A 12303-nucleotide genomic window follows, 5' to 3' on the forward strand; every position below is an offset into this window, starting at 1 on the left:
TATATATATATATATATATATGTGTGTGTGTGTGTGTGTGTGTGTGTGTGTATGTGTGTGTGTAAATTTTACGTACCACTGAGAACGGCAAAGAAAAAGAGATGTCAGCTCAATCCCAATCATCACTCGCAACAATTTAAGTTACTGACCTTCTCCTACCTTCAGATTGTATTTTCTTTTTTTGCAGGATTATCATCGTTGCCATTTCCCTCTTGTAATCTTGGTGACCGTATCTTATACCAAACAGTAGGGGTGAATAGAAGGTCTCTGTTAAAATCATTACATAATTACAACGAGGACAAAGGTTACAATTTCACTGTAAAAACAGAAATGATGTACTTAAATTGGTCGCTGCTTTTGAATAAAAGCTCCTGGTGGAAGGTCGGGCTCAAAGTCATGGTTGATACTCTTTTGTGGAAACAAATAGAAGAAGAAGAAGAAGAAGAAGAAGAAGAAGAAGAAGAAGAAGAAGAAGAAGAAGAAGAAGAAATATGCGTTTTTGTGGTTGGTCCTCTTTTGTGGAAACAAGAAGAAGAAGAAGAAGAAGAAGAAGAAATATGCGTTTTCGTGGTTGGTCGTCTTTTGTGGAAACAAGAAAACGACGAAGTAGTAATATGCGTTTTGAGTTCATCATTATGCGGAAGTATTCACTTAACTCTTCATGTTATATCTTCATAAGGTGGCGTGGGTGATAATAGTGATGATGATGACTGGCATCCTGATTTAAAAGCGTCTTGAACTATAATGGGAAGAACCTGAGTAAATAAGTTTTTCGGTATTAGCTCATACTGCACAACATTTGTTCTTAAACGAATACATTATACCTTGCAAGAAGAAATCATAAAAACAAAACTAATGAGGTTCAGGAAATCATAAATTTTTAGCACCTCCTCCTGACTAATTTTGGCCAATCTTTCCAGTAACCGAGTAATTTTATTAACAGCTTTCAATTCTTCTCTTTATCGTCATAACGGCAAAGAAGAATGAGCATCGTTGACCTTGAAACAATTTCACGGGTAAAAATCCTGCCTTGCTCTGTGACTTCCAGGTGATTAAAATAACGGTGAACTCATTATACCGAGTACAGATAATAACATTGCCACAACCTTTATTCTATTGAACACGGGTACACCAGCATTAATTTTGTTCTCTCTGTCAGGACTGCAGTTTTACAGACACATCCCTGATACACTGAATAATGAATACATACAACTGCATTGAAACATCACTGGAATTTATATCAAAATTTCGTAAATAAAATACACGCTGGGCATCTGACGAAACGTTTCACCCCATCGGAGTGAGGATTACTTTGTCTAGACCCTTCCATTGTTAAACATAAGGTATGATTGTATTTGTGACGAAATACTGATTACTTACGCCTATTACTTTCTCGCTTTCCTTTATACACTAAGACCCCGGCTCCCCAAGCACCGACTCCCAAGGGTCGACTAGTAACTAGGTAGATAATTCTCTATTTAAATGAAGAGAGGCATTCCTTCTTGAGAAGGAAATACGGTTCTGTGATCGAACTCAGGTTCCCTAGTTCTGAGCTCTAGTCATCATCTGTACAGAGAGAGAGAGAGAGAGAGAGAGAGAGAGAGAGAGAGAGAGAGAGAGAGAGAGAGAGAGAGAGAGATATCAATAATACCATGAATCACGCAAAATTTTTGGTTTGTATCCATTTTTCCTGTAACTTCTTCACTAGCAATCAGTTCTGCGGCCAAATGCCTGTTTCTTGAAGTAGATATCCCACTGTTTCCTAAACAAGAAGAAGAAGCACCCGGGCAAGGTCAATCGAGGATAATTGATAGTGCTGCCAGTATTCCATCAGCCGTTTCTGACCATTTGCCCAGCCACCCAGGGAGATTTTTCAATCAGTTGCTCGTTAGTGTCTGCAGTCGCATCCATCCATCTACGGTGCACCAAACATTCACTACCAATGAGTTTCAGTTGACCATAATGAGTAACGGATGTTTTCGGCATTTTTTTTCTTCCTTTTCTGAAATTTGCCTTGACTGCACAGCAGGTCTGAAAAGTCAACTTCACTGTATCCGTAAAATACTGAAATTAAATTAAGTAAACATTCTCTCGCGCCTGTACACAGTAATACACTGAACCAAATTTTGCGAAAGGCATTATGAGAGGTTCCTGAAGCATTTGATTCTCGTAATTTTCTCTTCTTTTGCTGACTGTGAGTTGGACGATTATGGGCAATGTAGCCAAGGTACGATAAAAAAAAAACTTGTTAGTGCATTTTCAGAACTATATTGACACCAATCAAAACTTGTCTTGCAAGACAATATTTATTCGAAACCTCGTGTTAGGTATCATTTTTCAAAACTCTTAAAATCCTTATTGTGGATTATCCTTCATTTCTTATTACTGCCTATTCATACCATGATCCAAAACAGAATTATATTCATGTACTGAACTCTACAAATTCTACGCTATGACTTTAAAATTACTTGCAAAATAACTGGTCAAACATTATTGTTAAACAAAACCTCGTAATTAATAAAGAATTACACTCAATGAAGTGACGATGAAATGAGAAGAAAATAGCTACAACCAGCAGCAGATATAATCATTCCAAAGAAAAAGAATCTATTTACACATTCAGAGTGAAAGTCTTTACACATATATATTTTTACTTGTGTATATTCTTATCTTATTCCTCTCAGGCTTGAGTTATCTTTTTCATAGTCTTGAACCTATTATTTGGGGAAGGCAGTTTGTTGTTCCATTCAATAAATCAATGCATCTGCTGTCTCTTATTTCAATTTCTTGTCTGAATGAGTCGCCAGGTGTTTGTGAACCTGCATGCCGAGGTGTGCGTAAGCCATAAAGCACAACAACACGAGAAATAAAAATGACTCTTTTGTTACTTTCTTCTTTTTCGTTTGCTATGACTCTTACTTTCAACATGACCACCATGAATTCTCAGTCAGTGTCCATTTACTGAAATCTTCGTTGCCAAACGTCACTGAATTGTGTAATTTTTTCTAGCACCATTTTTTCCCATTTTCGTTCGGTTTCTTTTGGATTTTTCCTATTTTTTTCTAATTCCTCTTGATTTTTGTTCTTTGCTTCGTATTCGTACTCGTTATCTGGTCAATTCTAGAGAAAACTCCTTATCATTTTACGACTAGATTTATTTGAAAGGTTTACTGCGCATGACTGAATTACAAATGTGTATGTGTGTTTGTGCTGCTCAGTGTGGTTAAGTTTACTTATGACCTGTTCTGTGATGACAGTCACAAGCACCCACATGTGTAAGTCTGTCTCGAACTGTATATACAATATTATTAGAAATTAGACGATGTTTTAATATACAGACATATTTTCATATTTTTAAACCTGGGAATATTTTTACGTACGAATCAACAGCTCTGCTAATTCTTATTCAACATTTAAAATACAGTAAGAAAAAAACAGTATACAGCTAAAGCATGCTAAGAATGAAAAAATTAACAAAATAAAACAACATTGTCAGCTAGTCTTCGTCAGGACGGTAAATTCGGTTAAACTAAAGAAGCGAATTTGAAGATGACTCAAGCAACCTATCTTACTGCAAAAGTCCGTCCGTCTGATCTCGCGGGATTAATTAAGAGGTAAAAAACACACCACCACCGCTAAGAGAAAGACACGGAGAGAACCTCCTCAACCAATTCGATGATAGGCACGAAGGCGCATCTTCTCTCCTCCTCCATCCACCAAATAACCAACCCAATCACGATGCCAACCTCTCAACCTTCCGACGCTAACCCACATACGTCTTTTTTATTTTTTTCCTCATCACGGCCCCTTAACCCATTCACTCTCTCTCTCTCTCTCTCTCTCTCTCTCTCTCTCTCTCTCTCTCTCGTTGCCAGTCATTTGTATGCTTCTTCTCTTTCACCCAACGACTCTTTTTATCACTTTCCCGTTTCTGCGGCTGCGTCGGATATATTTGTTGGGGTTTGCTTTCGAGGAGATCCTGCTACGTACGCCCACATTCTTTCTGCTTATGTACTGTTTTCACACAATTGCATAGCACTAACTCACACATAATATATATATATATATATATATATATATATATATATATATATATATATATATATATATATATATATATATATATATATATATATATATATATGTATATATTTAGATACACATACATACATACATATATATCATATATATAAATTTATATATATATATATATATATATATATATATATATATATATATATATATATATATATATATATATATATAGAGAGAGAGAGAGAGAGAGAGAGAGAGAGAGAGAGAGAGAGAGAGAGAGAGAGAGAGAGAGAGAGAGAGACAGATTTACCTAAAATTTTTGTCTTTTCACGTCGATTAATCCATTGCCTTGAATGCTGTCATAATCACTGCCATAAAAACGAACCAATGAAAAAGATTTTGCACATAAAAAAAAGAGTAAAATACGCGCTGTTTAAAACAACGTAGCAACTGCCATATAACAAGTCATATAAAGGAATACTTATGGCCCTTTTAATATGAAAATAAACTACAAAAATCATTATTTCGAATTGTAGATGTCATTTCTGGCCTTTTAATAGAACGTCACTTGTATCGCATTGAAAGTTTTCAGGCTTCGCACAGTGCCATCTATGGGTCATCCAATAATTTCAGTGTGGTGGTTCAGTAGCAGTATTCAGATGTCCTAACGTGCTACCTGGCCACAACTGCACTGTTCTGTTACATGTTTGGTTGATTTACATTATGCTAGATCTATGCATGCGGAAGTATGCACACTCATGGGTATGTGTCAATGTCATAAGAACTATGACTACCACAAAACTGAAATAAATATGGCTGCACTGGTCAAAGCATTTACATTTCGGCTTAGTATAGTCGTGCATCTATCATATACATATATATATATATATATATATATATATATATATATATATATATATATATATATATATATGTGTGTGTGTGTGTATGTATGTATATATATATATATATATATATATATATATATATATATATCTCAGTACCTTTTTTTTCCTTAATAGGAGCGACGCCAGAAAAACCAGTCGTGTGTCATTGCCACGTTCCTCATTTAAGTGCTCAGTCTACGATGAACGCAGAGCAAAAAACCTCCATATACGGTATATACGCAGAAGGTGCATCGGGATGCTGACTTCTCTACTCACGCTTCGTCATCTTTCAAGGAATCTACCTCTTCGTGGATAAAAAGGCCCTATTGTTCAAACTACTCTTCCACAGCAACCAGACAACCATAATATGGCTTTCCCCTCCTTATCTCTCCCGGACCTTCCGAATTTTGCACATCTTTCGTTATCCTTTCGCCTTCCATTTTCCAGACATTTCCAAACCACCTCAAACATCTGACCTAATATTTCTAACACATCTCCCTCACATCTCCTCAGTTGCTTTGTTATTCATTCCATTTCTCTTACAAATCATTTGCACAGAATATGCTTCCTTTCTTGTTTCACTTACTGCGTAGATCTACTCTGCTCCTATTCTACCATTATCGGTTGCGTACGTGAATCAATCATTCTCATTTTTCCACCAACGACATTTATTTCTTCACCTCCCTAATCTACCCAAGTTCCAGATTGTTTTATCAGTCTCTATAGCTTTTATTCACTATTACCAACAATACTATATCAGCAGTAAACATCAGCCTCTACAAATTCATGGACGGCACCTCTTCTTATCCCACTAAAAAAAACTATATATTAAACAGCCATGGGGCCAAATTCACACACTCTTGTGTTGGATCAACGTCAAATATTATAACACGTTCACTTTCATCATAAAGATTTTTTATTGCCCTTACCAAATTACCGCTTAAATCATATTTGCTCAACACAATTCACAATTTAAAGAGTTCAATGCCGCTCAAATATAAAAGAACGTAAGATTTTCTCTTCTAACGAAGTTCTAGCTCACTGTAAAATTACACATGAATACTTCTCTTAATTCTCGGAACAGAATCATGTCACGAGCCAAGACTCATTCTTGTGTTACTAAGCAACGACGTCACATTCCATTCTCTAAGATGGTGAATACCCTGGCTATCGTGTGGCAATAAAATGTCTCCAAAGATAAGGCCCCAATTCTTACACGAGAAACTGCAGATGCGAATTTTCAATCGACAAACCGGATTGAATCCGCGGATGCTGCAAAACTTGCAGTAAACTCTTTCAGCCTGTCACTGTCCACAGTCACTGATGGACAGCGAACGATTGAAAACACTTTATGGGCAAAGAAATGTTTAAATATTAAAAGCAGATTTTTGCTTAACTCTGACTTTTACTGCTTTCAAGCCTCACGGTTATTTTGGGTTTTATCTCTGGCTGAAAAATTAACTTGGTGTCCTTTACCCCAATCACTCTGTCAATTGCGTTGTTCCCTTGAGTCGTGTAAATATGTGAAAAAACACGTATGCATTCATATTCATAACAACACACACACACAAATATATATATATATGTGTGTGTGTGTGTGTATGCGTGCGAGGACTTGAGAATGTTTGCAAGTGTCTTTGTAAGCACACAATCAACATATGCAAGACAATTTTAGATTTTCTTGCAAAAAAAAAAAAAAAAAAAAAAAAAAACGGCACGGCGTTAATAATGAAAATCTTAAACAACATCTGCTTGGACACGACGTCAGGAAAAGAATAAAAAAAAAAATCCCATTGCGAAAACATCGAGAGATAAAAATAATGACCAGAGGCGACACTGAGACGGGCGAGCAAAGTCATTTTGTGTGATTGAATGAGAGAAGGCGAGAGTGTTTCTCCCGTCCGTTTGTCTGTCTGTCTGTGTGTCTGTCTGATGGAGCGTCTGCTGGTGATGCCGCGCCGCCATAAGAGGTACACGTTGCTCAGTACCGAACCGGAGCTGGGCTGGGGGATGAATGGGTGGGGTGGGGGGGGGAGTCTGCTGTTGTCTAGTGTGGCTGTCTGAAAGAAAAAGAGAAAGAGAGAGAGAGAGAGAAAGAGAAAGAGAGAGAGATCCCGAGGGCACTCTTGAAAAAGCGTGCCTAGTCATACTTTCTTGTGCCTTGTTGGTTTTCTTGCGGAGTCTTTCTCTCGTCAGACATTCTGTTTTTTGTAATCCTTATTTTTCTTTCCCCAACTTTCATTGCCCTCGGATGAATTTCGTTCTTGTCTTACGGTCTCACTCAAATTTTTAGGCGTTTGGTAATTTTAAATTTTTTTTTATTTGGACTGTCGACATTATTTCAGTATGAACTTGTTTGACTTGTTTCGTTGTATTACTGAACACTAAAACTTAGTTCAGAGGTTGGTATATAAATTTTTGGACATTTTCTGCTTTCCTTTTACCGCCGTCGTTCCAAATCCTTGTACTTTCGCTTATACGACCCTGATGTCACGATCTGGTGTTATGGCAGGATTTGAAAGGATGTAGCTCGTAATACGGGGCCTTGCTGCCCTTCTGGCATTTTCTGACGGCGCCTGTCCCTTTTCCTCATTATTTTTCCTTATGTGAGGAATTCACTCAGATAATTTCGAACAGGATTTTATTATGTAGTGAACTTATATTTGAGTTACTCTTACATCATGTCCTGCACCGTCCCCAAGATAAATGAAGTTGTGAAGATAAAATTGGTTTTAGTAAGGAAAAACAGATTACATGAATGATAAATACGAATGAGATGATTTCCCATGTCATAGCATAGGACAATAAAAGATAATTTTTTCCTGTCGCATTGAAATCTCTGAACATAATTAACCACGAAAACTCTTTCGCAGCTCATAATTGTCTTTAATCTCGTCTGTCACTTGGCACCTGAGGCACAGTTTGGCACTACATCCACTCTTCATACGCATAAAGGACTCACTTGCAACAACATCAGTTGGCATTATTTGCGACTGGGCTGAAAAAATAAGCAGTGAATTATGTGCTCCAAAATAACTAAGAAAAACACAGATCACACTAATCACAGTTAACACTCGAACAAAGCTGTTGAAACTCACCATTAAGGCGAGGCACACGATCTGCTTCATGACGACGACGCTGACGAAGTAGCTGAAGGCAACTGTTCCGAAAGTTTACTGAAGGAGGACGAAGGATCTTTACCGAGTATCTCTCTGTCGCAGAGAGATATAAGTCGAGAGAGGGGGTGAGACAGAGACAGAGAGAGTCTCTATCAAAGGGGGGAATGTATGCACACACAACCACGTCCTGATGCCCAATGAAGACCCAGAGGTTGGGTCTGAGAGGTCAAGTTGGGTAGAGGCATCGGTGATGGTAAGCCCTTCTTCTCCTTCTTCATCCCCTCCTATGTCTACCTCCTTGCAGAGGCACCCTCCCCTACTCCCATCCCGACGTCCCTCCTCCACGTGGGTCTTGTTGAAAAGGTAAGTGAGTCGGGGTAGGGGAGGGGGGGAGAAAGAGAAGAGGGAAGTAGAATTGTAAGGTAAAGAGACGTAATGATAACAGGCTAATAATAATTATAATTGCAATAGTAGCACTACTCACTATCTTAGCATGAGATATCATTGGGAACAATGATACAAAACCAACTATTTTCAACAAAACCGCTGCTGCTGTCACCATTCCCATTACATATGGCAATTATGGATTTGATAACCAAAGGACACATAGAGAGAGAGAGAGAGAGAGAGAGAGAGAGAGAGAGAGAGAGAGAGAGAGAGAGAGAGAGAGAGAGAATGTGCTCAGATGAAAAGAAGGGTGTTTTGTTTTGAAGGTTACAAGCTATAATAGAGCTAAAGACAGGATGCCAGAGCCATTAACATAAAATGGATAAAATGACAAGTAACTGCCATCTGAATTAACCGCAAAAGGTAAGAAATTAGTTTCCATTTGGAAATGACAATGGAAAAAAAAAACCTGGATATATTTATAAACTTCATGGGTTCTTATCAGAGGCTTATGGTAGGGATGGCTGGGTGGATGTGTAATGTAAGGATTGTGAATTCAAAGGAGGAAGCGGATCCTGCATTGTCATTTAGTCAGCAAAGGAGTTGATATTACTTGTTGAAATATTAAATATGGAAATGATGAAGGATCTTGGGTAATTAGTAGTATTAAATTTCTTGGCGGGCCAGGAACTAAGCTCAAATTCGTGTGATCGCATATGTAACAGATTTTAATAGGGTTATCTATGAAATGCTTGAAAAACGAATTAAAAATATTAGAGCCTAATTAATAAAAATGATGCCCACAGACGGAGATAGATAGATCGAGAATAACGTTTTAAATCACATTAATCTACGTCTAAAAAAAGAAAACGTGAATTAAACAAGTCTTGTTTCTAATGCTAACGTGATTGCACAGGTGACTCTAGCTTTGTGCCTTTGGATCCCCAGCATGTATATAGTTCGTATCCGGTCACATATCTATCCATTGCCTATAAACTACAGAAAACAGGTGATGAATAAAATGCAAAGTATAAGAACGGACGAAATGGGTTTGTCTGAAACCCCTCTCTTTTACTACCACTACTTCTACTTCTGAAATAGTGTAGCTGATATCGCTGTCCTTGAAAACCTCAGCCATGCTAACATAGCAACTATCCCTAAAATATTATTCATTCATAAACCCCTTTTTTAGCATCAATTACATTCATCTGAATGTGCCTTACTACAAGAGTCAGAGACTCCTGGCAGAGCAGAACTGAAGCTCACTAAGACTTCTCAAGTTCTCGAAACCAAGGGACAACAAACAACACATTTTAACGGTCCATCTACCTTTTTCCTACAAAGGCGGAAGTCCATAATAAAAGGGTTTTCATCAAGGCCATGAAGGCAAACTACACCCGTCATGGAAACAGATGAGGAACCAGCCAGAGGTTATGAGCTACAGCGACGACGAAAAAGACTATATCTCCACCTGGAGAGATCTCGTGGGAGAGCTGCAGGGCTCGGCAGGGAGAGGAAGAGGAAGAAGAGGAGGAGGGAGGTGCCAGGTTGCACTAGGCAGCACTTACGGGGCGGTGCCTATGAATGGTTACCCTCAGCCACTCATCAACGAGGAGGCGGTGCCAATGGCAGCTAGGGAACTACCCAGCGCGGTCCAACCTGGTCACCAGGACCGCAGTTTAGTAGGAGCTGGTGACGTCGACGCCACCTGATGGTGCATCGCAGAGATGCTTCTCGTTTCTGTCGACTGGTGCTAAGACCAGTTCAGCAGAAATCTTTAGGGATTTTTTGTTCCTCCACGAAATAGTGGTTCGGGCTTTGAAATATTACTAATTTATATATATATATATATATATATATATATATATATATATATATATATATATATATATATATATATATATATATATATATATATATATATAATGTATATGCAGATATACCACAGGAAAATGAAACACATTCAAGTGTTTCATATTCTCAAATGGTACTCCTACTGATATATATATATATATATATATATATATATATATATATATATATATATATATATATATATATATATATATATATATATATATATATATATATATATATATATATATATATATATATATATATATATATATACAGTATCTGTATATACATCACTTATTAGTACGATTTTAAGCACGCACACACACAAATACACACATTTGCATACACATACACACATATATACAGTACATATATATAAAAGTTTATATATATACAGTATATATATATACATGTATATACAGTATGTGTATGCTTCTCCTAAGAGTCATCCAATCAATAATCTGCCAATGTCTGGATTAAAATATAAACATAAACAATAGTAAATACCCGTAGAATTGATTACCTTTTAATAGAAGCTTATCGGCAGATAGGAAACAATGAACACAAAACAATCAGCATAACAAAAGGGGATTCAAACTGAAAACTTTGAAGCTAAAGATTTATGAAAAATAAATGTTTAAGAAATAAATTTTATTTGGAAAGGTAATTCATACTGGATATATTCTTTGAGGCTCATGTTCTTTCTTTCTTTCTTTCTCTCCTTTTCTGTTTTAAAGGAAGAACGAATATTTGATAGTATAAATTTACTTTCTTTGTTATCACTTTTTGTAGCCGGAGAAAAAGTGGAATTAACAATACTGTACTCATGGCCTCTGTAGTTCTGTTTCTGCACCGACGGTTTTTAGGAGTATTATTATGTATTTTCTAAATACATAATACATGAAAATAACACGCACACTCATAAATATACGTACGCCCATGCATATATATATATATATATATATATATATATATATTATACATATATATATATACACACATGTGTGTGTGTTATATATATATATATATATATATATATATATATATATATATATATATATATATATATATATATATATATAAACATTTGGTCGTTTTCCCAATGTGATGATTCACAGAAACAAAAACCAAACAAATAATAATAAACATTAATAACAAAACCACATTCATACTTGAAATACTGAATCACGAAAGAGCCTTATACGCAGACTTCCATATTGTCAGTCTTCATATGTCTAGCCTATACATAATGAAGAATTGGCTCACCAGTCCCACTATTCTATTCATACATTCCTACCTAGCAGAAATCTAAATATCTTCCCAATCTTTTGCATGTACCCTTCTACCTTCCATATCTCACCTTGTCAGGGAAGCACTTCTGATCTTTATGCCGTCGACATTAACGCATTCACTATACCGCTAGTCGTTCGATCAACAAAATTAAAAGAAAGTTGGGTCTGGAGGGTCTTTCGGTAGGGGAAAACCAATAACATTCCGACTCGTCTGCCGTACAAGCTCTTTAAACATCCATGGGGCAGGGTATCATGGTAGCAACCCGATTTCATTAATACTTCCTGAAACCCAGAACGGTTCTGTTAGCATCAGACTCGCTAAAATGACAAGAAGAAAATCATACACATAAGTATGTATATATATATATATATATATATATATATATATATATATGTATATATTAGATATATACTTATATATATATATATATATAAATATACATACACTTACACACACACACATATATATATACACACACACACATATATATATATATATATATATATATATATATATATATATATATATATTTGAGTATATATACACATTAGAGAGAGAGAGAGAGAGAGAGTACTTTATATCGGACTCAAGATTCTGTTGATGTATCTTTTAGTTTTTAGTCCCGTTAAACCAAAATTCATTGCCAATAATATTTAGAAATCTCAATCCATGAAAAATGCCATCTAAAAGCCACAGAGCGAGTAGTAAAATGAGAGAATTTTAGG

At 36.3% G+C, this 12303-nt stretch overlaps 1 protein-coding gene across 3 annotated transcripts in view; it reads right to left on the reverse strand.

Annotated features, from left to right (window-relative positions):
- LOC136835524 (uncharacterized) overlaps positions 1-12303 on the reverse strand; it is a 363691-nt gene that overhangs the window by 122693 nt on the left and 228695 nt on the right. The window contains exon 1 of one of the 3 annotated variants that reach the window (XM_067099120.1): positions 8021-8188. The exons of the other annotated variants lie outside the window; for them this stretch is intronic. Within the exon in view, the coding sequence (XP_066955221.1) occupies positions 8021-8050 (30 nt within the window). The 5' untranslated portion in view covers positions 8051-8188. Of the gene's footprint in view, positions 1-8020; positions 8189-12303 lie in introns of those variants that run through there. 3 annotated transcript variants of the gene reach the window in all.

Source organism: Macrobrachium rosenbergii, chromosome 4 (assembly GCF_040412425.1).
Source record: "Macrobrachium rosenbergii isolate ZJJX-2024 chromosome 4, ASM4041242v1, whole genome shotgun sequence".
In the NCBI taxonomy this organism is placed as follows: Eukaryota; Metazoa; Arthropoda; class Malacostraca; order Decapoda; family Palaemonidae; genus Macrobrachium; species Macrobrachium rosenbergii.